The following is a 26,554-nucleotide window of genomic DNA, read 5'->3' as shown; positions in this document are numbered from 1 at the left end:
ATGGCAGAGGCTGTTCAAACAGTCTGGAATCTCAGCACTCGGTGGTGGAGGCGGGGAGCATCAAGGAGTTCTAAGCCAGCCGAGGCTAAACTGTCTCAAACAACCAAAAGAAAATAAAAAAGTAGTATTGAATAGACGAGAACAAGGCATTTTTAATTCATTCAATTCTCTTTCCCAATAATTTTCTTTTCCATAAATTCTCAATAATCCCCACAAGGACAGAAGTTGGTTTTGGAGAACCGAATCCCTAGGTACTTGCAGACCTATCTTCTTTTATTCCAGGATAATCCCAACCGCCCTCCGCCCCTCAACTCCTTTTTTTTCTTTTTTTCAGAGCCCCGCCCAAGACGAGATAAGCCCCGCCCAAGACACGGGAGCCCCGCCCAGATTCAGGAGCCTCGCTTCAGATCCGGAGGGCGTTCCAACGAGCAGCCCCGCCCAGACGCGCTAAGCCCCGCCCAGAGGCGGGAGCCCCGCCCAGATATGGGAGTCTTGCTTCGGACTAGGGCGTCCGTTCGGATGGGTTGCCCCGCCCACCTGTGGGGGCGCGCCGCGCGGTAACCCGGAAGTGGCGGCAGCGTGCGGGGGCGGGGCGGCGCGCTCGAGCGGGCCATGGCCGCCGCCGCCGCCGCCGGCTTTGTGTGCCTCGCGCAAGCCCCGGCCGTCCGCGCCTCGCCGGGGCTGCGGGGCCGCCGCTGACCCGCCCCGCTCGCCGCGTAACGCCTGCCTGGCCCCGCCCCTGGCCTCTCCGCCTCCTCGGCCGGCCTCCGGCTCCCGGCGCGCGCCCTCTGCGCTCTCTGCGCTTCCCTCCCGCCCGCGGCGGGCTCCAGGCCGCCCCGATGCCCGAGCCCGGCCCCAGGATGAACGGTTTCTCGCTGGGCGAGCTGTGCTGGCTCTTCTGCTGCCCTCCCTGTCCGAGCCGCATCGCCGCCAAGCTGGCCTTCCTGCCGCCCGAACCCACCTACACGGTGCTGGCGCCCGAGCAGCGCGCGCCCGCGCCCGCTGCGACCCCCGCGCCCGCACCGGCGGCTCAGCCCGCCGCGGCCGAGGAGGGCGCGGGCCCCGGCGCTTGCAGCCTGCACCTGAGCGAGCGCGCAGACTGGCAGTACTCGCAGCGCGAACTGGACGCCGTCGAGGTCTTCTTCTCACGCACGGCTCGCGACAACCGGCTGGGGTGCATGTTCGTGCGCTGCGCGCCCTCCAGCCGCTACACGTTGCTCTTCTCGCACGGCAACGCCGTGGACTTGGGTCAGATGTGTAGCTTCTACATCGGCCTGGGCTCGCGCATCAACTGCAACATCTTCTCCTACGACTACTCGGGCTACGGCGTGAGCTCCGGCAAGCCCTCCGAGAAGAACCTCTATGCCGACATCGACGCCGCGTGGCAGGCGCTGCGCACCCGGTGAGCCCCGAGCTGCGAGTGGGGTGCGGGCTTGTGCTTCTGGATCGTAGCATTCGCTCGGAACCGCCAGCCCTCGGGGCTGGAGAGCTCAGACTTAACTGGCCCGCGCGGCCTGGAGTCTTTGTGGCTCCGGTTAAACGCACGTGGCCGCCGTGGGGGGTGCTAACGTAAAGGCAAAACCAACTTGGTTTGGGTTGAGTTGTGCGATGAGCTACTCGCAGACTCCAAAGGTCTGATGGAAGTGACCTTGGGGTTTTCAGTGCCTGTGAAAGCAGGGGCGAGACGGTGACCTCTAAAAGACTTTCCGAGTAGAAAGTATCCCTGGGGCGATGTCTGAACAGCCATTAAGGCAGGGGAGGGTCGGGTGTGGCAAGGACTTTGCCTCCTGGTGGGGCAGAGTAGCTGGCACCAGGAGATCAGGAAGTTAGCTGATGTTGGCACCTTCCCAAAGCCCCACCACTAGCACAGGATGTCTTATAGGCCTGAGGGAATCTGTTGACCTTGAGTTAGCGTTCATAGAACTGGAAAGTGTTTATTGAGGGTCTTTTACATGCCAGACACAAATTGCCATTAGCCTGAGGATAGAGCAGGTGAAGAAAATCAAAAAAGAAAAAAAAAAAAAAAGACAGAAAAACTCTTGAGTTTTACTCTGGACTTAGACAAATGTTTGGTTTGTGGGAAAGCCAAGTGACCTGACCTGTTTTGGTAATTGTGACCTTTCCCACTTAATCCCTATAGCACAGGTGGCATCTGTACCTGAGGTCCTGTCTGTAATGAGCTTGGATTTCTTCAAAGGAACGAGTCCCCAGAATAAGGACAATAGGCACTGTTGTTGTTAGAGACCTTCGTATAATTCTTGTGAAAAGTCTGTTTGCTGGGCTCAAGTACATGGCCAGTAGTAATGATTTTATTTCCATATGTGTTGCACATATGTTCATAAATTATCCCTTGTGCTTCTGGGAAAATGGCTTGTATAACAGAGAAGTGCTTCGTATCTCCTCTGTGTGTTGCTTGCTCAGATTCTTCTGAGGTCTTGGAGGAGATATCCTCAGTTGGAGTGGAGCTTTTGAAAAATGATGTAGGTAGACGAGGCTGCAGATGTCCTGATGGACTGGCTGAGAATCCACAAGTAGTTACATGCCACCTGTTCAGGAAAGGGTTTCAAAAGTACGCGTCACTAGCAGGGAGTGGTGGTGTGTGATGTGCCTCAGCACTCCGGAGGCTTGGAGGTTTGCTGAAAGTTTGAGGCTAGCCTGAGCTACAGGATGAGTTCCAGGTTGGCCGGGTCATAGTAAAACCTTGCCTGGAAGAAGTATGTGGCCTAGTTGGATGGTTCAGTGAGTCGAGGCTGCTTTGCAGGGCCAGCCTGGTGACCAGAGTTTCATCCGTGGAATCCAAAGGTGGAAGGAGAGAGCTGGCTCTCCAAGGCTGTCCTGTCACCTCAGTAATTGTGCCCACACACACGCCTTTCGTATATGTAAACACACGGGTTTGTTTTTTTTTCTTCACAGTTATTTTTAAAAAGCACATGTCGCACAATCTTGAACTACTAGAATCTGCCATAGTGTAGGTATTAAAAATACATTTTGGTACTAGATGTTTGGAATTTCTATAAAATTCCTACAGAACATTCCTCCTATGTGGGCCTGTCTTTATGGAAATGACAGCCTTTTGTAGGGTTGCCCCTTCACTCTGAGTGTGTGTGTGTGTGTGTGTGTGTGTGTGTGTGTGTGTGTCTATCTTACCACATAGGTGATAGGTGAGGTGTAGCTACCTTCCACAGTTCGTTGCATATAAGAAGCATTGTTTGGGGGTAAGCTAAAATTGGAATTACCTGATGATATCTCTAAATTTTGCTTGTGGTCTATTTAATGTTATAACTAGAACTCATATCTAAATTAAGTGTGAATTTTGTTTTTGGTTTTTCGTTTCTTAAAAAACTGGTTTTGGAGACAGGGCTTTATGAATCAGAGGCTGGCCTGAAACCCACAATGCAGCTGAGACGACCATCACCTCCTGCCTCTACTTGACAGGTGCTGGTGTTACAGGTGTGACACCCACCTCTGCCTCCCAGAATCTCAGAACTTGAAGACATCTTGTCCTCTTGTCCTGTGCTTTCCCAGCCATTAGCCTGCCTACAGCAGGACGCTCGTTTTACATCTTGATCATGCCTTCACGAACACATTCATCTGTGCATATCTGAACCAAATGTTTCACAAACATTCTCCCCTCCCCCAAAGCGGGTGCTTTGCATAGCAGAATGTGTTCTGTTTTATTTGACTTAAAAAAAAAAAAAAGAGTGCTGGGTGTGAAATGTGGAGAGTATTTCCCAGAGCCTGTGTGGGTGCTGCTTTCATCCGCCCACCCCATTCTGACAGGAGGATAATCTCAGCCAACCAGCAGGTCTCCTGACTGATACTTTGGAGAGCTTCCACCTGATTTTTGTAGTCATTGGATTTCTCAGAAGGTATGAGTCTGGCTTATGGTAATCTAGACACTAGCTGATTCCCCGAGGCTGGTCGGGGTTCCTTGACCACCTTCCTTTAGCCTGGACTCCTGTCTTTCCTCTTACTCTATGTGGCCCTTCAGTAACGGCGTCTGGGCTAAGGCCAGTTCTGCCCCTTCCCAGCTCTGTTGAGGTCATTGCCATGGAAGGACATCTTCCACTCCCAGTACCAGTTCTTTTGGGCTGGTTCAGAACCCCTCTTCCAAACCCAAGGTCTTTTGTGAGTGGTTTTCCTCCTCTGACTTCCTGGTTAATCGTACTGCACAGATACTGACTGGAGCACTTGCTGCCTCCCGGGTGGTCTCTGTCCTGGCCCGTAGATTATTCCCTGAGAAATAAGTTGTATGAGTCAGAACTAGGCCGCCCCAGTGTCCCAGGCACAGGACTGCGCCCTTCCTGAGCTCATGGCTGGCATTTTGAATGTACCCTTCATGTTAAGATCCTAGTTATATTAGGCGATCCTTTGTGGCCCATGTGTTGAAGGCCTAGTCCCCAGTACAGTGTTCAGAAGTAGAGCTTTGGGAGAAGTGATGGGATCACAAAGGCCCGACTTAGCCAACAGATTAATCTGTTATAGTTCTTAGATGGACTACTGGGAGGTGAGAATCTAGGAGAGAGCCTGATTGGAGGAGTTGATTCACTGCTGTGCTTCTGAAGGTTTTGTCTTGCCCTGGCCTCTTCCTCTCTTCTCCCTGTTTCCTGGCTGCCATAGGAGTGGCAGTGGGTGGGGAAGGACAGTCCTCCTTCATGCCTCTCTTCCTTATATCATGCCTTGCCACAGGCCTAAAAGCAGCAAGGCCAGCTGAACTTGGATGGACTGAAGGCTTTGAAACCGTGAGCTAAAGTAAATCCACCTGAAGTTCTGTACTCCAGTATCTGTCACAGCAATGAAAAGTAACTAACACACTTGCAGCTAGTACTCACTCCTGGACTTGTGCTTGTTATGGCATTGTCACAGCTGCTGTTTAGTTGAAAGTTCCTGGAGGGAAGGGCCCCTGTCTTCTCTGTTCCCAGACTCCAGCACTGGGCCTTAAAATACAGATCCTGATTAAATATTTGTTCAGGGTGTTTCATTTATATACTGAGTGAGTACACTCTTGAGTACTGAGTCGGTGCCTTGAAGTTGCAGAGTCAGGTCTTATTTTACCTTTAGAGTTTAATATCTGTGGGTCCAACCGTCCACCCAAAGGGAGGCGAGGTGTTCAGTGCATTGGCTAGTGGTCTCAGCCGCTTTCAAGCTGTTCTTCTGACATTGTGGTGTCTGGTTGAACAAAAGAAGGATTCTTCTCATTCCTCGTTTGTCTTCTGTTTTCATCCACTGTCTGTGCAGCACCTATGTGTTATTACTGTGATGTTAACGGAAAGCTGGAGTTCTCCCCAGCATGCAGAGCCACTTGCATGGCTAAAGGCAGGAAATCCCTTTTTAAAAAAGGGTACAGAGGCAGAAAGGGGGATGTGCTCTTTGGGGAAATAGGTTACTGTTTCAAAGATTTTAATATTTTCTGAAAAAAAGTGCTGGAGAGAGTTAGGGTTTGAAGGAGCTAGAAAGTGTGACCCAGTGTGGAAGAAGAAAGTTGGCATGTGACCATAGGGAATAGCCACTAACTTGAGCCTGATGGTGAGCACCAGGAATGCAGGTGCATCATCTCTGCAGCCTGTGCTGGACATCACAAGTGCACTGTGAATTGCAGCTGCTGCAGGCTTTGAAGGATTTGTAGAGAGGACACTGTAGATCGTGGGGTCTTGTGGGAGCCTGTGGTGTGCTTGAGTTGAGGGAAGAAAGTGGCTGATGTGTGCAGGGCAGGGTGAGGCTAGGTGGATCTAGGTAGGCTCTATGCATGCCCTTTAAGGAGTCATCTCTTGGCAAGAGCGATTACACACTGTAGACGTGGGACTGTGACTTAGCGGGAACCCTCAAGAAGGAGGTGCAGAGTAGGCAGAGTATTTTAGCTGAGTCTTCTGATCTGGAGACCCAGACGGTGGCTTTCGTGATTTGGTTTGTTAGTGGGGTTTACTGATGTCTTCCACAGAAGTCACCTCTGAGCCTTCTATTTGATGTAGGTGGCAAGGACAGTGGAGGGGAAATCATTTGGTAACAGAGAAAGCAGATGCAGAGAGGGGAGGTGAGAAAGGAGCTTTTGTGCCTTGGTAAGACCCAATATTTCAGTCAGCAAACCATTTATTAGGCATCGTCTGTCTGCTTCTCTCTCTGACAACTGAATTTAGAAGCAGCCGAACCTGTATCCACATGCTGTATGGTAACTTGAATGTCTGCCATTCCTAGGATCTGTGATTTGGGGCATCCTGTGACAGACAGTAAAGCTGTGCTGACATAGGTGGTGGGGACTTGAAAGGCACCTTGGGTGGTTTTGAATAGTATTTAAAATTGGCACTCACAGGGTGTCATTGTCCTTAAGAGTAACACAGTTGCCTTTTCTGAGCTTGGTGAAGTTGGTAGTGTAACCTCTTTGTTCTCAGAAGGAATACTGTGAATCGGTAAGGGAAAAAGCCTTGGATTTCCGCCTGATTCTGATCAGTAGTACGAAGACAGAACCTGCTTTGAGCACTGCTTGATAGGAGGAGAAAGCAGAGTAGTATTTATGGAAAGGAAATGTACTTGTCTCCTGGTATCCATGGGAGGCTGTTTCCAGGACCCCGTGGATACAAAAATCCACAGCTCAAGTTCTTAGTAGAAAATGGCACAGAATTTGCATATAACCCACGTGCGTCCTTTAAATCATCTCTAGATTGCTTGTAATATCTAATGAAATGTAAATGCCATGTAAATAGTTGTTGAATTCGGGAAATAATGACCAGGCAAAGGTCTCGTTCAGTACACACACAGTTTGTATTTTCGATACTTCGATGGTGAATCATCGAAGGTGTGCAACTTGTGGACCTAGAGGGCCAGCTGTCTGTGCTAGCTCTAGTTCCGAGAGCAGTGGGAGACTCCCCTTAGAAGAGGGTGGCTCCTCCTCAGAGCAGATGTGTTCAGGCAAGGCAGCCTGAAAGTCAGGGTCGGGGTCTGCCTGCCTGTCTGCACAGAGCTCCCCCTCTGGCTGCTCCCTCTTCCTCCCCACAGTTGGCTCTTGGGCTTACTGCTTTGCCTCTTCAGGGAACAGAGTCTGAGTTCTTGCCTCATCCCAGGGAAACCTGCTGACTGGTTCTGTCCGATGGACCTTGAACTTCTGCTGTGATCCAGTTGCAGGAGAAATGCTGTTTTCTCTGGTAATGTGTAACTCCTGCATGGGCCTGCTCTTCTCTCAGCATTTGACTTAGGAAATTCTTGAAGACTCCTCCTCTAACTAACGTTCAGTCTTCAAGTCTGGAAGAAGGTTGGCTGGCTGTCCGGAGTCTACTCAGACCTTACCCTTAGGGTCCCTTTGCTACCTCTGCCTCCTCTCTTCTCCCTCCACCTTGAACTTCTCTGTTTAGCAGACATCTCCCAGGGGAGACTCTCAAGTCTGGCTGTAGAGATTGCAGAGTTCACTTGATCACAGCTTTCTCGTCTGCACTGGCTTTGCTAACCCCATACTGAAGCCGGAGGTCTCTTCCACTCCCCACCACACAGTGACTTTTTTTTTTTTTTTTGGTATGGTGTTCTAAGTAACGGGCCCCTTGATTTTTATGAAAAGGTAGGATTTATGGACAGTAGATAGGTCAGACCTTTTGGATTTGGCAGGTAGTTCCAATTCAGCACTGCAACTCACTCACTCTATCACTTTGTCCCTTTGTGCTGTTGTAGTAGCAATAGGTAATTTATAAAGAAGAGTAATGTCTTCCTTTTCATTCTGCAGCCTGGAGAGTCTAAGATCAAGGCACCACCAGGTTCTGTGGTGTGCTGAGGACCCTGCCTTGGCTTCCAGGAAGGCTTTTCCATGGGCTAGAGTTGGGTGGGTGGATAGGGCTTTATTTACATTGCATTATCTTAATGCTGGCCATCTTTAGGGGGAGGAAGGCTTCTCACAGGCTAGAGTTGGGTGGGTGGATGGGGCTTTATTTATGCAGCACTATGTTGTGCTTGCTTACAGTGCCCTTTCCTATGAAGAGTGTTTCTGAACCCTACCTACCCTTATCTCCTATTCCCTGTGATTTCTCTATCCTATTCAGCATAGAAAGGGTCCTTTTACGATAAGCCACTCTTACAGAAGGCATCCTTTCTTTCACGGGGGTGGGGCCATCTTGCTCCATCACCTCTTGAAGGTCCATCCTCTTGACTCTGGTACAGTGGGAATTAAGGTTCAGCGTTGGTCTTGGGAAGAGCAGATGCATAGCTCCACCGTGCCAGTGCTTCCTTCACATTTACTGTCCTGCTCCTAGTGGGCTCTGCTTTCCATTCACTGGGTGTGTGACATAGAATCTTGGCCTTGAAGAACGGAGCACAGTTAATTCCTTAAACCTGGTCAATGGGGCAGTAATGTCACTGTTTTTCAGTGACTTCATGTGTGGGCACCTGATGGAAACCTTGGAGTGATGGTAGTGAACAGCCAAGGAAAATGGGCGCTTCCCACAGACACCAGGTGACACTGGGGGGTTGCTGGAAGAGCCTGCTGTATGGAATTGAACAATCTATAGGGCAGAGAAGGCAGGAGAGAGATGAGGACAGAAGCTACACAGTGCAGGTGGGCTTGTGTGGCTTGGGCTAAAGGTCCCCAGCATGAGATGGTCCAGTGGTTTATTTCTTCATTTAGGAGATTGACAGCTGGAACTGGTTTCCAGTGTCTGTCAGAATCACACAAGCAGGGTTGTTTTCATGGGTAGCCTGGAAAGGCACATTCCTGCCAGCCTGAGCTTTCAGGTGTTTGGTGATGAAGGAAACAGACTTTAGAATAACAGACTTGGATTTAGGTCTTGGCTGTTCCACTTACAAGTTGCTTGATGCCATTCAGATGCTGTGGCTCTCTCCAGCCTCCCTTGAGTAGCATAAGTGATAATGCTGTGTAAATGATAATACCTGCGCCAGGTCCTGATGCAACCTCCCCACAGTGAGACAGTGAGGCACAAGAATGAGATGCCATTGCTGGGGATTGTTGATAGAACTGTTGGAGATCCTGTATCAGATGATAGTGGAGACCACTCCCACTGGTGGCTATTCCCCCATCCTGTCTGTAAGGAGCTGTCCAAGTGGAGCCTCACTTTGGTGTGTGCTTAGAGCTGAGGAGAGAGAGAGGGGGCTCAGGATTTGTTGCTTTGGAGGATAGTGTGCAGTGGCATTGTGCTCCTACCAAGGTGTTTATATTCTCAAAGGAGCTCTTTCCAGGAGCAGAAGCCTTACCTGTAACCCAATACCTTCAGTCACTTTGCAGGCTGTCCTTTGTATTGCTGCAGCCACAAGGGAGCCCTCTCAGATGCAGCAGGAGTCAGAGGCTTTGGGGGACGTCAGGACAGGAGTGAAACCTTGGCTCTTCCAGCCATTTATAACCTTCTAGCTGTCTTTTTGCTAAGGGGACAACCATAAGCAGTCACTTGCCCATTTCCTGAAGTTGGCCATGGGACTTGAATCATGTTTCCTTTTAAAATATGAATGTCCCCATAATGCCTTGCACCTTCTATTCAGGGAGTGTTTTCAAGGCTGTGTAACGGAGCTCATTGATAAGTTCCATGATATTGATTCACTGTAGAACTAAAGGGCCGTGGCACCATGGTGAAACTGGAAACCTGTTTCCAGGAAGTCTGGCTTGCTCAAGCCCAGGGCTCAGGCGACAGTTAGCTGAGTATCAGTTACACACTGAGCCGCTGCCTCTCAGCACAGGACTGCTTATATCTTCAAACAAAAAGGAACACAAAGAACCCCTGCGTGCTGCTTCACCTGACATTCTAAATGCTTAGAGTGGAGTATGGGCAGTTGCTTTGGGGGAAGAGTGGAAAGCAGACCTATATTCAGAATATATCCATCAGAGAATGAGCTTACAGATGGGAAGTGTGACTGCTGGCTGCCACTGTAGTGTTAGGGTTGGAACTCAGAAGAGAGTTCCAGCTTAGCCCCAGTTGACTCTAGTGATTGTCCTAGATGCAGCCAAACTGTGCAGTGATAGCAGTACTGGCTGACTGTGAAGGTCCACGGTGACAGAACAAGACCAGTCTTCTTCTTCTTATGTATATGTTAGTATATGTGCCACTGCATGTGGGTGGATGGCAGAGGACAGCTGTGTGGAGTGGGTTCTTGCTTCCACCTTGATGTGTGTTCCAGGGGATTGAACTCGGCGGGTAGAGCTTGAGCAGCAAGCCCTCTCTTGTGCTGTGGGATCTCTCCCAGCACGTACTATTTTAATTTTTATATACCTGTTAGGAAAAGACTATTCACATGCTAATGTGCTTCTGTACACATTTTATATTATAATTAGGCTAGATGAAGTAAGTTAAGAAATGAACATAGCGACTTGGAGTTAATGGAAGATGTTAGTTTTTCTACGAGATTAGGAACATACTGAGCTAAAAATAAGCTAACAGAGGGCTAAGAGTTTGGGCTGTAATGGGTGTGTCGCTCAGATCATCCCGGGTTCCTGCAGCTGAGGGTTCACACTCTCAGGTGGCACCCGCTGGCCTTTTCTTGTACCTAGGCTCAGTGTTCCGTAAAGAAGGCCCACCCTTGTTCTGAGCCTGGAGAGCCCTCTGCCTTCATGGCTTCAAGCTGGAGAGCCCTTTGGCGCCTTTCCGCCTTCATCATGTATCCGAGCAGTCAACCATTTTCCTGATCTGCCACCTCTTCCCCATTACAGCCCTGCCTCCTGTCTGCTCTCTAGAGGTCTCTCTCCATTCCTGGGTCAGTCATGACTCTGTGTGGTTCTCTTGGTGTTCTAGTGCTTCTCACACAGCTGCAACAGAACGGTCTGGCATGCCACGTTTGAGTTGGCGATCCCAAGGCTGGTGTGAGGGTGTGTGATTTAAACCTTAGGACACTGGGACTTGTAAGCTTGCGAAGCAGGCAGTGGAGGAACCTGCGGAGTGACTGGTTTTTAGCTATCATCCTTTCCCTGATGTTTGCAGCAATTGTTCACCTGGGTGGAGAAGCATGGGAAGTGTGTCACTGTAGTGTGACAGACTTGATATTGTGTTTTAAGTATGTATACTGCTTGGTTGTTTGAAGATAGGGTCTCTCTCTAGCCCAGGCTGGCCTGGAACTCATGGCATCCCTCAGCCTCTGAGTATAAGCCACCATACTCAGCTGTTATACAATAGATGCGCAGTTTTGCTGGTTTTAAAGCTCATTGTGGCCTTGGTCTTAGGCGTTGGTGAATACGTGTTGACCCTGTTCTTGTGTGTCACCCGCCTATGGCAGCCCGTACAGTTTCAGTATCGTGTGATGGGCAGGCACTGTTGAGCAGCCTGCCTCGTGATCCCTTTGCTCACTTTATCCTCTCCGACTGGCACCACTGCACGGCACATACCTGTGCTCCCATCTTGCCCCTCTAGTCACCTGAACTGAACTGCTGCAAGGATTTTGAATTCTCAAACACCCACCCCCTTGTGGCTCACCTCACATCCTGTTGGGTCTGCTTACTGACAGGTGTGTTAAGTGTCCTCTGTGAGCCTGGCATTCTGACTAAACAAAGCAAATCCTGGCCTGGAGATGTTTCTGTTCACAAGTGCTGATGGCAAACACTGCTCATGATAATGATGGCCACGCAGTGGAGCACAGAAAGTGTTGTAGAAAAACCAGCTCGGCACACTGCTTCGAGGACTGGAGAGGGGCTGTGGCGACCATTAGAGAAGGGTGGCTAGGGTTTGCTTCGTCTCAAGAGGGACATGTGGCCTGAAGCAGTTAGAGGGAGAGTTGTATGTAGGAGAGGGCTGAGAGGTCCAGGGTTGGAGTGTGCCTGGCACATGCAGAGTATCAAGGAAGTCAGAATGGCTGGGAAGGGAAAGTCAAGGGTTCCAAGGAGGAAGACAATAGATGAGGACCCCTGCAGGACCTGGAAGTTGTGGAAGGGCTTTGGGTAGAGATGTGATGTGATTTGATGTAGGTGTTAGCCCTTTAGGGGTGTGCTCTTGATAAGGTTCCAGGATGGGGGTGGGAATGGGGGGGCTGCTGCACCACTAGAAAAGAAAGACCAGAGAATTGAAGAAAGAGAATTGACTGGAGTGTCTCAAGTGAGAGTGATGAGGTAGTGTGCTCGAAGTTTGGGTGTATTTTAAAGGTAAAGCCAGCAGTATCTGCCGATGCAGAATGGAGAATGGCAATGTCCGAAATGACAGCAGGAGCCGGGGGGGATACACTCCTGTAATCCCAGCTCTTGCTGGCATCCCGGCACGTGGAGCAGAGGCAGGAGAATCACAAGTCCAAGGCCAGCTTAGGCTACATCCTGTCTCAAGTAAATAGATGAATAAATGTACACATAGGTACTAGGATGAGGCTTGAGGGGTAGACAAGCTGCCCTTGTTTCTGTGGAGCTGGAGGCTAGGGCTAGGGTGGTAGGACACATAGGAGTGTGCTGTTGGGTGTCTGAGTTTGAGGTGCCCATCAGACATGGAGTGGAGATGGAGAAGAAGCAGTAGAGCACACATGTGGAATTCAGGAGCGGTCTGGGTTAGAGCTAAGTTTGAGAATTAAGAAAGGGATCTATTGAAAACAAACAGGACAAGAAAACAAAACAAAATCACCTCTGCTGGCTAGTCTTAGGTTAACTTGACACAAACTAGCATCATTTGAAAAGAGAGAACCTCAGTTGAGAAATGGCCTCCTTAAGATTCAGCTGCAGGGCATTTTTTTTATTAGTGATTGATGAGGGAGGACCCAGCCCATTGTGGGTGGTGCCATCCCTGGACTGGAAGTCCTGGGTTCTATAAGAAAGCAGGCTGAGCAAGCTATAGGGAGCAAGCAAGTAAACAGCATCTCTCCGTGACCTCTGTATCAGTTCCCGTCTCTAGGTTCCTGCCTTGTCTTGACTTCTTTTGATGATGAACAGCCATATGGAATTGTCAACCAAATAAACCCTTTCATCCCCAATTTACTATGGTGTTTTGTTGCAGCAATAGAAACTCTGCCCAAGATAACACATGAAAGAGTTGTCACTTTGGGGCCAGCAAGATGACTCAGTTGGTGGAAGTACATGCCACCAAGCCCGACAACTTAAGTTTGAGCACTGGAACCTGCACAGTGCATGGAGAGAATTCCTACGAGGTGCCCCCCCTCCCGCAACATACAGCACATGAACGGATGAATGTAAATTTAGAAAGTTAAAACAAAAGAGTTGACATTTTTGCTGGCATCCGCATGCTTCTGTCACTGTCCTTGCCAGGGTACCCTGCAAGAACTCTCTTCGGTCCGTTTTCTCCTTCCAGGGTCTCTGTGGTTGGTGTTTCTGCAGGTCCAGAAGAGACTGGTGCTGAAGGACAGTTCACTCATGGCTGGCCTCTTTGTTTGGGAGAGAACTTCTTGGAATCAGATTGTGTGTGTTCTGTCTACCTAGCTTGTCTGTCTGGGGAGCCATCACTGGCTTCCCTTGTCCCATTGAGCTCCCTGAAGCCCTGGAAGGTTCTCTGTGCTCACCTTTTTGTTTGTGCAATGCTGGCTGTGCGTTGCAGCTTTGACAGCAGTCTCCGTGACTGCATGCTTGCTGGCTTCCACTGGAGCCATTTGGAAAAGCCCTCCTCCTCCCACCCTGGCCTGGTGTGCTCTTGATCTTTTGATATGTGAAGTGCCAGAGACCCACAGGATTAAGGATGGTGAAGGATAACATTTTCATTTCCACAGTGCTGGCTGCCTGCCTGTCTTCCTATTTCCCCTCTGAACTGAAAGTGGGACAAGTGTTTCTTGGGACTTTCACAAGCTTCTTCTCAAGTCCATTCTTAGTTTTGAGTTAGCCTTTTAACTTTACATTTGCCAGAGAACTTCAAAGTTAACACCCCAAACAATTGGAATCTAGATCTGATAGGAGTTGGAGTTGTCTCTTGTAGAATGAAAGACTGCTACCTGTATTTTCGGAAGTGGGACTCCCTCCATCCCAAAAGCTTGGCTCCTCTCTGCCCATTTCTGGCTGTCATGTGCTATCTAGAATCCTCTGGCTCCTGGTCCCTTGCCACCCTTACACTTGCCTTGCCCACAGCAGACTTCCATGTCTCCACTCTGATCGCTCTGATTTTGCCTCTGCTGGGTTTGGTTACTCCCTTGTTCTCTGAGTAGCTTGTCTGTGTCTGCCTTCTCCTGGGAATGTAACTTCCTTGAGGAAAGACGCAGTCGTAACTACTTGTTCTTAGACTTAGTGGGTGCCTGATGCCGTCTTCCTGTAGAGCTGGTCCTACCTGCTCTGGTAGCGTTAGTGGATGGATAGACAATCTGAAGCACTGGGTTTATGTTTAGGGCCTTTTTCCTTTCAGATTCAAGATCATAGGTCTTGATCGTCTTAATTCCAGCCACAAAAGCACCAGTCAGGTAGCTGGTGCAGTCTTAGAGTTTTTTCTGTGAAGTCCTTTTTTAGGGTTGAATGTGGAAGTGTACCTCAGCCCAGGGAAGGTACAGGGATCTTGGGTGTAAGGACTTAAAAATTGAGGTCTTGATAGCTTGCAATTCAGTTCCTTAAACCAGTCCTGATAAAAGATGAAACTTGCTTTCTTAGAAAAATCAACACCTCCATATCTGCATTCCAAAAAGGTGACCAAATTGCTTAGAGGGGACAGGGTGTGTGTGTGTGTGTGTGTGTGTGTGTGTGTGTGTGTGTGTGTGTGTGTGTGTTGGGTGCAAGTTAGCCACTATCAAAGAACTAACTACCATCCTCAATATGTATATGTGCCACCTTCTCGTTCCGCTTTTATAGTACTTGTAAGAATGGTTGTGGTTATTCCAAATACTGTCAGCCGACAATGATGAGAACGTGGTTTCACTAAGTGCTCGACTGTTGCTTCATCCCCTCTGGTCTGTGAGATCGTGGAACTCCCTTTCCCCCGTACCGTGTTATTTATGGAAAGCCACTTGATTTGGAAAATCTCAATTGTAAGCAAAGTAAGGAAATATGGGAATAAACCCGTGATATTAGTGTTCATCTTTCAGTGGTTACCGACACTGCCACACAGCACCCATCTCCACTCACTCCGCTGCTGTCAGTACTTTGTGTGGGCTGTTCTTTTTCAAAGGAAGAGTGTAAAGGCATTGAAATGCAGCCATGCTGGCCCTCTGGCTCCTGGCAGGATCTCATTTTCTGGTCTGGTGGTGAGCAAGTGTGGCACCCCCACTTCTTCACCGCACAGTAGACGCAGCGCTAGGTGACGGCTGGAGGAGGGCTCGTGTGTGATGACCTGAAGGGACTTACAGATAGAGGCAGTACAGATAGTGAGAAGGAAGGCTCTAGGTTATAGCTGACTAGTCTGACATTGGTCATGCAAAGATGACAGATCAGTGACAGAATTGGTCAGAACCCTAGGGGAGCAGTGGCTTCGGGGTGACCACCAAAACTCAGATGCCGGGTGCTGTCTTGGGGCCTCAGTGCCTCTATTTGTTGTAATAAGAGTTTTGTACCCATTCTGCTGAGGCAGCATTGGTTAAGTGGCAGTTTGGTGCTGAAAACATTTATTTTACCTATTATATATTTTTAGCACATCTATGAAGCAGGGACTGTGGTTGACCCATTTCACAGGTATAGAAACTGAAGACTAGGAAAAAATGAGTGATTTGCCTTGGGTCACATATTAAACATTAAAGCAGAGTTTGGCCCCAGGGGGGCTGACCTTGGGGCCTGTGTTCTATGTTCTCAGATCAGGTGGTGCTCTACATTGTGTGTGTGTGTGTGTGTGTGTGTGTGTGTGTGTGTGTGTGTGTGTGTGTCTTGTGGGGGACACTCAAACCTGAGCGCAGAAAAGCAAGATCAGAATTTAGAGGTCTGTGTGCCAATTATACTTTTCACTGTCCAATTCTTTCTTTTTATTTATTTATTATTATTATTATTGTTCAGTTTTTTTTTTGTTTTTCCAGACAGGGTGTCTCTGTGTAACTTTGGAGCCTGTCCTGGAACTCACTGGGTAAACCAAGCTGGCCTTGAACTCTCAGAGATCTGTGTGCCTCTGCCAAGGGCTGGGATTAAAGGCATGCGCCACCACCTGGCTCACTGTTTGGTTTTGCTTTTGGTGTACATCAGTTGTGTAGCTTATTTCAAGTCATGCACAGGCTCACATCTCCTGCTCTCATCTAAACTTCAAATGCCAGTGCAGTGGGTGTATGTTTCTACGTCATGTATTCACATTAGATCTGGGCAGGACAATAAACAAAATGTGTAGAAGTTTCAGTCTTTGGACAAATTGAGCCCCGGTATGTCTGTGTCTGGTGCAGGGCTAAATACCAGGTAGGGGCTTACGTTGCGCGCGCGCACACACACACACACACACACACACACACACACACACACACACACACACACACACACACTTTGAACACCTTTATAAAGTACCCCTCAGGACTCATAGCTGTTTTCTAACAGACAGTATTCTATGTCTGGCTCTGGAAACCACATGGAAGAAGGAAACAGTGAGCAGTTGCTTGCGCTCCTGAGTGTTTGTGTGTATGTATGTATGTATGTGTGTGTGCGCGCGCGCACACGTGCGCGCGCTCCTTACTGAACCTTACACTTCTGGTTCCTCTGTAAAATAGGGTTTTTTTAAGGGTTGTTCTGCCAACTGTGGTGGCACACGCCTTTAATCCCAGCACTCAGGAGGCAGAGGCAGATGGATCTCTGTGAGATGGAGGCCAGCCTGGGCTACAGAGTGAGTTCCAGGATAGCCAGGGCTACATAGAGAAAACCTGTCTCAAAAAACAAACAAAAAAAGAGTTGTTGTTCCCAGTGTTTCCAAAGTTTTTTTTTTTTGTTTTTTGTTTTTTAAGAAAACTGAAAGGAAGAGAAATGAGTCAGCTCAGAGTATAGATAGTCCTCAGAGATTTGAAAGAGATCAACCTGGTGTTTCTAAAGGGGTTGCAGTCTTCAAAGTGCTTCCAAACCTTTGATCTGAGAACAGTTCTGTGGGAACAGCAGGAGAGATACTGCTTCCACTTGGGGAGTTCAGGAGGGAGCCAGTGAGCACTCGTTTAGCTGAGCCAGGGGCTGAGGAGTAAGTATCAGCTGCCATTTCTCTTGCCATTGTTTTAACATTTCGGTGACCGCCTGCCTCAGTCGATCTGTTGGCAGTTGCTTCCAAGCAGTGTCTTCTGTGTTTAACCCTGCCCCGCTTAGGGCAGTTGAGGGTTCCACCTCACTCACTCATACTCCTGTAATGGGTGATGGTTAGTGATTAACTCAGTTAATTTTTTTTATTTTGAAATGCTCTAATTTCGCTCAGACTTCGAACCTGTAGTGTAGCCACTGCGGGAATAATATCATTTAAATAGGGACCAGCTTTTTCCTGCAATCTCTTCAGGGGTATTGAAATACTTAAAAAATCAGTTTGATTTCTTTTTGGAGGTTAAATTAGCATTGCAGGTACCTTCCCTATTGAAGTCGTGTAGACTCAGGGTGTAGAGCGCTCGTCTTCAGCAGCAGCTGCTCAGAGGACTGGCACTGGGCAGTTCTGTGATGATTTCCTGACCCAAGGACTTCTCCCGACAGGCTTGTTTCATGACCACAGGAACCCAGCTGGAGGTATGATTCATAGCTCGTTAGCTGTTGGTACATTGCTCTCAAAGTTTAGAACGTGGTGGTGGCTCTTAGTCCTCAGCAAGGGGACTCTGGAGACCCATCCAGACAGTCTGCAGGCAGCAGCGCTGAGTGGAGCCTCCTGATCCACTCATGTTTAGTCTTAAATTAGCCAGAGAGATTCAGAGGCAAGGCCACTTGTGATGGAAAAGGCTGTGCCCTGTAAAATTCTTGGTACTTGTCAATGGGTTTGGCCTTTCCATTATTAAAACTATTGTGACAGTCACTTGATCCTTGGTGGAATCATGAGGATGGGAATGACCCTATAGACTATAATGCCAATGGTACAAGAAGACATTTTGACTTCACGGTAAAGCAGGAAAGCAAGAAGCGAAGGCGATGCCAGTTCCTAGAAAGCCAAATGCAAAAACGACTGCCTTTCTGCTTTTTATTGCAGTCATTGATTGCTATTGAATTTTTGCAAACTTAGTAACCCCCTTATTTTGTTTGCGGGAGGAAAGGAGCAGTTTGGCAAGTATGAAAACTGGACCACTAGGATGTTTTCTCATCTTGACTCAGGACTTAATTCCTCTCAAAAAGTCCTAGTGCCAAGTCCATAGTTGAGTTATTTATTTCGTTGTGCTGGAGGTGTAACCTGTGGCCCTGTTCATGTCAGCAAGTACACCAGGACTGAGCCACACTCCGACATGAGATTTGGTTGATGGAATTACCAGGTTGTTGATACTTTTTATGACCTCATCTATCAGTGTATATTGGTTGTTTAAAATGTACCAGGTTTGCCTTGGACAAAAGCTGGGGAGTGGTCATCCACCTCCTGTGTGGTTTCTGTCCTGCTCTCTCTCCTGCCTCCAAGCCCAGTGTGCATCTCTGCAAATAGTGGGTCAAGCAGAACTGCAGACAGTGTCACGGGAGGTTTCATTGAGAGCTGAAGAGAAAGGTAGTCTCCTAGTTATGTCTTGACTTTTAAAGATGATTTTGTACCTTCTTATAAGTGTTCCTTAAGTGTTCCTTCTCTTTATAATTGAATATGCACTCATCCAGAGACTAGTGTACAGAAAAAAAATCAAAGCTTGGTGTGCTGAATCCTTTTTATCTTCACCGAAGTCATTTCAAACACATGTGTCTTGTATATATTATTAGCTTTAGCTCTTTCATTTTTCCATTTCCCACCCATTTTCATACAATTCTTATTTGGGGCTAAAGATGAGCACAGATGTTGGAGTGCTTGCCTATTCTCAGTTCTCAATTTTTAGTACTGCATAAGCTGGGCATGATGGCCTACGCCTGGAATTCCAGCACAAGGAGACAGGAAGAGGATGAGGAATCCCAGGCCAGCCTTAGCTATAGAGTGACGGACCCTGAAAGCCTTCTTTGGCACCTGGTATGTGTCTTTCCAAGTGGTGGATATTACACCTAGCAGGAGCCCAAAGCTCTCCTTCACTTGGGTTCCTGGGAGCTCAGATGCTCCAGTTCTGGGACACCTGTAGCAGACAGGGCCTCCTGCATCGGGGTTCTGCTGATTCAGGATAGAGCTGGCCAGTGGCAGGACCGCCAGTCACAGCAGTGGGACACCCGGAGGGTCAGGTGTGAGAAGCAGGCTTGTTTAGGAACTTGGGTCCTCTGTGTGTTCAGCAGCGTCATTTCACACAGACCTGTGATGAGACTAATCCCAGGTTGTTTGCCCTACGTGACCTGTTGCCAGAACAAGTCTCTAGCTTAGTGTTAACTTTTTAAAACCAGCTTTGAGTAGTTTCGAAACACCGATATTAAATACCTTCTTGAAGGCCAGACATGATGGCACATGTCTTTAATTCCAACACAAGGGAGGCAGAGACAGGAGGACCTTTGAGTTCAAGGCCAGCCTGGTCTACTTAGGGAGTTCCAGACTAGCCAGGGTTACACAATGAGACCCTGTCTGCAAAGGAAAAAAAAAAAAAAAACATAAGTAAATATGTTCTTGTAATTTTGAGCAGCATGCTTCCTCCATATCCCCTTGTCACTGATCTTGTTAATACTTTTGGAGAATGGAATCCTCAGATGTGAGTTTTTGTGTGGAGTGTTAGGAGCCAGCACCATCCACGTATCCTATGTGTTCCTCCTGTTCCCCAACAGGATTCTAAAAGCAAGACAGCCTGGCTGAGCAGGGAGGAAGACAGCCAGCAGGACTGAGTTGATTCAGATGCATGTTCAAAGGCAGGGGAGGGTGAAAAGCTTTCCCTGTAGTCAGAGCCCCCAAGGCAGCTGTGGCCAGCTGTTAGAGAAAGCTGTTTGCCCAGCCAGATAGGCATTTAAGTAAACTGGACTTTCTGCTGAACTGAGGGTAGAGTTCCAAAGTCTAGGGCTCTCAAGGGTTTGTTTACTTGAGGGATCCAGAGCACTGTGCTGGGGGCAGACACTTAGCGGGAAGAGGTAGCCAGATCTTTGTCTGAGGAGCTGCAGTCTGGCTGTAGCTTACAGATCTTCAGAGCTGGTGTGTGCCCTTTTAAACTTCAAAACTTAAGAGCAATTTGTGATAAAAACAGGTCTAAAATGTCTTTACGTGCTTCCTTTCCATCCTAAGCAGAAAATGAATGGTGTAATCATTTATTAATGACTCTGAATCTTCATTAGGAAACTGGGTATTCTACTGTGTAGTTTTTGATTGATTGCTGACTTAATATCTTGTCTAGTGGGAGGTCTGTTATAAATGGGGATGGATGACAGTAAGAGGGGGAAAAGGTGACTGGAGGAAACAAGATGGAGCCATACAGGAGGTTCAGAAGTGCTTCTGTGATGACCCTAAGTTTGTTGGATGAAGCTGTCATGTTTGTTGGGTTGATGGTGTTTCTACACGAAAGTGCCATGTAGTGCTCCCTTGTCTTCCCCATCTTTCCCCTCTTCTTCCTCAGCCTTCTTATGCCTACTTTTCTTGAAGGTAGAGTTTTCCTGGCCCAGTTTTTTCTTGGGATCCTTGTCTATGGTGAGTTCTACTAGATGAGAACAGAGTTTTGATTATGACAGGTACCACCAGCAGCATGTACCCAATGGTATTTTCTCTCCACATCAATTATATAATCCCCATTTTTATGTTCTTCTGCTCTGGAACCTTGCAGAATAACCAGTCAACTTGTCCAGGAATCACAGGGAGAGGCATGGTAGCATGGGTGAACATTTTATTCAGAGATGCTAGTGTCTGTGAGTGTTCAAGGTTGAATTAACTGACAATTTGACACAGCCTAGAATCACCAGAGGGGTACAAAAGTCTCAATTGTCAGGTTGGTCTGTGAGTCTGCCTTTGGGGGACTTCTTGGTAGTTAAAATGTAGGAAGTCCCAGCCCATTTGAGGCAGGTAATACTGGGCTGTATATGGAGAGTGAGCCAGCAAGATTTTCCTTCATGGCTTCTGCCTTGAGTTACTGCCCTTGCTCCACTCAGTGATGGACTGTAACCTGGAAGTATAAGCCAAACAAACCCCTTCCTCCACAAGCTGCTTTTGCTTACAGTGTTTTATCACAGCAGCAGAAAGAAAACTAGAGTGATGGGTGTTAGGTTCCAGACTGGCAGCCATATAAACACGAGTGCCACTGTACTCATCCAGACTTGTCCCAAATAATTCAGAATGTTTTCTCTTCCATTCTAAGCTATTGCAGGCCTTTGTAGTAGAGATGACCTAACTTGTTCTCTGATGTCCTGAGGATGCTGGGCTGCTATAGGCAGGTGTGGCTGGGAATCCTGCTCCACAAATTTGGCACATGTCACCATCCCCAAGTCTTTTGTGCACTGAGCTTCATATTGTAGTTCAGTGTTGCTGTGACTTTGGTTATGTGGATGGTCGGGATGATGGCTAGGAAGTGCCATTGCTTCAGCAGCTGGCGCTCCCAATGTTTTGTATGTTAGCTATCATTGTGATTTCTCTTTGATTCAGGATTGTTCAGAATGCTACATTTTTCTAAAATGCCAAGGATTTCTCCTGTTCTGGGTTAACCACTTCTTTATTCTTGTGCTGGTCATTCACAGTGCAGTGAGAAAGGATCGCTCCCATGTCATTTACTGTGATTCTTGAGTTCAGTCCCTTTCAGAACATTTATAGACTGCACATGTCTAAGTGGTTTCCTTCTGATAGTCTGCTCCAGTATTCTCATAGTTGTCTGGTGCTAGGAGTTGAAGTAAGTTCAGTCTGAGGTCACAGGTAGCCCTGTTCCAGTCTTGCAGAGGAAGAGAGAAATGTTAAGCTGAAAGTGCAGAGAGAAAATCCATTAGTTCACTTGTAAACACTGTAGTGGGCATGATTAGTTCTTAAGAGCTGTGACCCCCTTCCTTCCATGACAGAACTCTGAATCACTGAGTGTCATGGCCCGATGTGCAGGGCATTTATACAGAGACTGGGGCCTCTAGCTCAGGGAGGGTATGTGAAGTTATCTGGCTACTTGAGAAACTGAAGGTGAGAAATCCCAACTATGTGGCTGTTTGGCAGGTGGCATTCAGAGCTCCACTGCACATGTGATAAAGCACATTCTTTGGGCCCTGCCAGCCTTCTGTGCTGGGGCTGTGAATAGTCCACATTTTTTGGAGGCTCTCTTGATCCTTCAGCTAACCATCATTGTCATAGCATTGCATTCTTTTAAAACTGGAACATGGCCAGACTGTGAAAATAAAGTTTCTTTGAAGTAACTGGGAATGCTAGGCGAGAGAGAGGGAAAGTGGCTGCTTAAAGCTGTCACCGAGTATGCGTGCTCCTCGGCACCAGTGGCCATGCTGCTCTCACGGGCCATGCTCTGACTACATTGCTGTGATTCTGGGGGCCTCCTCCTAAGATTTGTATTTCATCCTTAGAATCATGAGTGTAGCATTATGGGAAAGGCCCAAGGACTTCCTTATGTACTTGGGGAGGCTTGCGTTCCTGACTTCATATTACTGTGTAGCAAGGCTGCTCTCACTGGCCCTCACCACAGCCTTTACTGGTCTTCTGTGGAGACACGGAGGCAGGCACCAGACTTGGACTCAGTTTACCCGACTGGAGGGAGCTGAGTGTCCTGGTCTGTGTCATGGAGCTGGCAATGCCAGATTGTTGCTAGGATCGGAGACAGGGTGTATAGAATGGGTTCTGCTGTGTGCTAGGCATTTGCAAATGACAAGATCAAGCCACTGCTCTAACAGAATTGCCTGCCATGAGTACATGGCTTCCTTACATACAGATACAAGTGGCCCACGGTGTGCAGAGATTCTCGCAGAACCAGACTCTTGTTCATATCAGGCCTGAGCCACAGGTAGTAGTAACACTGAGGTTGCTTGCACCTAGTAAGATTGAGCCTGTAGGGCGGCAGTGACAAGTTCTAGCAGAGAAGGAGCAGGAGTGGGCAAGGTCTAGGCCTGATTCATTCCTGTCACTGGACAGATCAGCCTAACTCACCTTAGTGCTGACCTTCCACATGAGGTCCACGAATAGGGCATTATTTAGGAGTGGTGACTTGTGAGTGCGGAGTCCTCGACCTCACTTGGTACATCCAAGTCAGTGCAACCTGGTAAGCAAGTTCCAGGGCCTTCCAAGGTGCGAAGAGAACTGAAGCTGTTTTAGAAGATAAAACTTTATCACCTAGCTGACCAAAGGGATTATCTAAAAGCACAGATTTGCCAAGTACATCCAGTCTGGGTTGAGGCCCCTGAGTGTCAGTCCTGGGAGACAGATTGGCCATACTTAGAAGTTGGGTGTTCTGGTACTGAGTGCAGATGACACTTATCAGCTCGTTAGTCCAACAACCTCTAGGGCAGTCCCCAAAAGCCATGTCACAGTTCTCATAGAGGGTCAGAGCTGCCTTTTTCTTGGGTTCCTAAGAGGTCTGGGGGAGAGGGGTGCTCAGCTCAGGCATTTGCCATCCATTCATGTATTTTGGTTTGTGCTGGAGTACAGCAGATGTGAAATCTCAATAAAAATCTTCATATTTTCTTAAATTCTTTAGCCATATGTTTCCTATTTTTTTCAGTCTTAGGAATTTTAATACATTGTAGAAAATATGCTTATTTCAGGATAAACATGCATATAAGTAGGTATTGTGGAAAGCATTTGTTCTTGCTTTGTAGATTTTTATATCATTTTGATTTCTCTGATGTCACACACATTCCCACTTTTTACTACTTATAAGATCGCATCTGACTTTTTTAATGCTTTGCTTTGAGGGGAGCTCAAACACGGACAAAATTAGCAAAAGGGAGCAGTGTCTTAGAAATAATGATGGGAGGACATTCCTGGGCTGAGGATGGACTTAAAAGTTTGATGTGTTGAAGTGCCCCAGAGGCATCTTGGAGGGGATTTCACCAGGGTTTGAAGTTAGGTGGATTTAGGAAGAAGAACCCAGCAGGGGAAGCTCTTGAGTCCCTGAGAGCAGATGCATGTATTCCGAGATAATAAATTCTCTGCTCAAAATAGAGGGAATGACCAGCAGCTCTGTCTATGTCTGATTCTACCACACTGCCTTCATCTCCCTGCCTTTGTTTACCGCTCAGTCCAGGGTACTAGGCTGACTGTCCCTTGTTCTTATAATCCATGGATCCCACTTCTGCCAGCCTGTGTGTGCTGTCCTCTTCAGTTCCTGCTGGCTCTCAGGGTGAAGAGGGCCCCTCTACCAGGCACCTGCGTGTGGATGATAAATGCATCCAGATGTTACAGTGTGAAGGTTTTACAGTTACAGAACAGTTTCATTTCAGAGTAGGAAGCAGGGCTGCATCTGGAGCTGTCCAAGGCATTGTTAGCATGTAGCTTGTAGAAGGCATCACCATTTCTGAAGTAACTGAAAACAGGAGATATGTTACATTTTATGTCCTGCCGAAGGAGAGCCCTGATTACCAAGGCAGAACATTGTAAGAAAGACACAGGTGTGGACTTGCTGCCTAAAAGCTTGTGGACATAGCCAGTGTAGTGGTGACAGCCTTACTCCCGGCACTAGGAAGGTAAAGGCAGGTGGGTCTCTGAGCCCGAGGCCAGCCTGGTCTACATAGTAAGCTTCAGGGCTACATAGTGAGACCTTCCTTATCTTGAAAAACAAACAAACAAACAGCAGCAACCACAGAAAGGTCATGGATGTCTTCAGAGCACTCAGCCCTGCGTGCTTGTCTTGCCTGCCACAGCCACCCCGAGCCCGCCACGCCTCTGGTTTGCATTTACTCCCAAGGACTGCATTATAAGACATTGTAACTGGTTATGGTGGAGTGTGTGGAATGGAATGTGGTTAGCTGGGTATTTTGAATTATTGATCGTGGTACTCAGTGTTCTCAGTGGCTGGGAAAACCTTCCTGTTTACGATAAATAAGGATGCAGGACCTGCCTCACTAGGTTTGTATCCTACGTCGTATTTTAATTAAAACAGAACATTGAAGTCACTTCAGGGCTTTGTTTGAGGCCACCTAGAAAGAGGAAATGGGAAGTTCTGTGGGTTGGGCCTCAGAGTCACAGAGTCTCCAGTGCTGTTTGCAGGCTGTCGAGACTCTGGTACAGCTAATCCCGGAGGCCTTGACCGGGTCGGGGTGAACCTTAGAAAGCAGCCCTGGAACAGCCGCCCTTGAGTGGTCAAGTGGAGAAGTTGGAGTTCCGCTACTGTTCCATTCAACGGAAATACACCTTTGAAAGACGTGCTTCTCCACAGTGCACCCCATTAGTGAATAGCTGCCTTAGGGGTCCCCGGGGATCCTTCCCTCCCCAAGAAGAGGCACAGCAGACTTAGACCTTCTCAAGGAGAAGAGGCTATGGATGCCCTTCATGGCAAAGAGAGTAAAGTGATGTCTACACAGCAGTACTTAGGATCTCAGCTTTGGTATCACCAAAGTTTACAGAGTCTTAACTATGTAAACCAGGCTGGCCTTGAACTCAGAGCAATCCTTCTGCCTCTACTTACTAAATGCTAGGATTACAGGTGTGTATTACTATGCTCAGCCCTTACAACTTTTTATTTATCACCTAAAAAAAATTTTTTTTTGAGGTGAGGTGTAGTGGCATGTGCCTTTAATACCAGCACTCTGGAGGCAGAGGCAGGTGCATCTCTTGAGTTCAAGGCCAACCTGGTCGACAGAGTTGCAGGACAGCCAGGGCTACACGGAGCAACCCTAAATTGGGAAGACAGCAATAACAACAAAATAACAATAACAAAAAAATTGATTTTGTTAGAGTCTTGGTATATCCTGGTTGACCTGAAACTTGCCAGGCTGCCATTAAACTTTATGAGCTCGATCCTCTCTAATGCTGGGATTATAGGTGTGCACCACCATACTTGGTTCCAGGTATAACCACTTTTAAGTAGATGGTCCCGTGGCACTGAGCACCTTGACATTGTGTAGCCATTACCCTTGTTCATCACTAGGAGCCTTTCTATCGATAGGGATCCAGCAGGGTGCCCTGGGTACAGACTGCTGCATCTTGGAGTCATGAACGTGCATGTGCTAATGAACAGCAGTGAGTATTCACCCACCACCTCTGGCAGGGAAGACCCTGGCACACAGTGGGAACTAGAATCCAGTGCAGCGTTGGAAAGCATGCCCCTGACATGGTAGAGATGGAATACAAGCAGTTGTTGACCTCAAAGCTGTGGTGATACCAACTCGGGTATTACACCTGCCAGGGAGGTTATGGTCACAGGATCTGCGGCTCTTCCCTTGCTTGGTCCCTGTTCCGCCTCTGATTCCCTTAGACAGCTGTCTTGGTAATCGCACTCTATTAACTCAGTAACCTTGTTCAGAACTAGTGTTTCCTTATCTGTAAAATGCAGTCATCCATCTACAGTCTCTAAGGACCTTGCCAAGCTGTCCTGTGGTTTGATTTATTTCCATAATTAATGATATGAATTTTTTGGGTTTTTTAAGAAAGAGGGTGGCGGAAGGCTCTGGAAGCAAAAGGAAGAGTGGAGGACACAAGGAGAAAACCACAAGGCACACTTTGAGAATGTGGCCCAGAAGAATGGAGCTGAAAATGCCACTGAGGAAGGGCCAGCTGCTAGGTCTGCCCGGAGTCACGTTGCAGATGTCTGGAGCATAGTCAGGATGAGTCCAGAGCAGAGCGTGACAGCAGGGCAAGGGAGCCAGTATGCTGGCCTCAGCCTGTGTAGTTAG

At 48.0% G+C, this 26,554-nt stretch overlaps 1 protein-coding gene across 1 annotated transcript in view; it reads left to right on the top strand.

The window, feature by feature from the left end:
- The first annotated feature begins 597 nt into the window (after nucleotides 1–597).
- The window catches only part of Abhd17c (abhydrolase domain containing 17C, depalmitoylase), a 40,365-nt gene continuing 14,408 nt past the window's right edge, over nucleotides 598–26,554 (top strand). Inside the window, exon 1 of the mRNA XM_006990243.4 lies at nucleotides 598–1,402. Within this exon, the coding sequence (XP_006990305.3) occupies nucleotides 840–1,402 (563 nt within the window). The 5' untranslated portion in view covers nucleotides 598–839. The remainder of the gene's footprint in view (nucleotides 1,403–26,554) is intronic.

This window comes from Peromyscus maniculatus, chromosome 1 (assembly GCF_049852395.1).
Source record: "Peromyscus maniculatus bairdii isolate BWxNUB_F1_BW_parent chromosome 1, HU_Pman_BW_mat_3.1, whole genome shotgun sequence".
NCBI lineage: Eukaryota > Metazoa > Chordata > Mammalia > Rodentia > Cricetidae > Peromyscus > Peromyscus maniculatus.
This window is presented reverse-complemented; position numbering and strand designations above follow the sequence as displayed.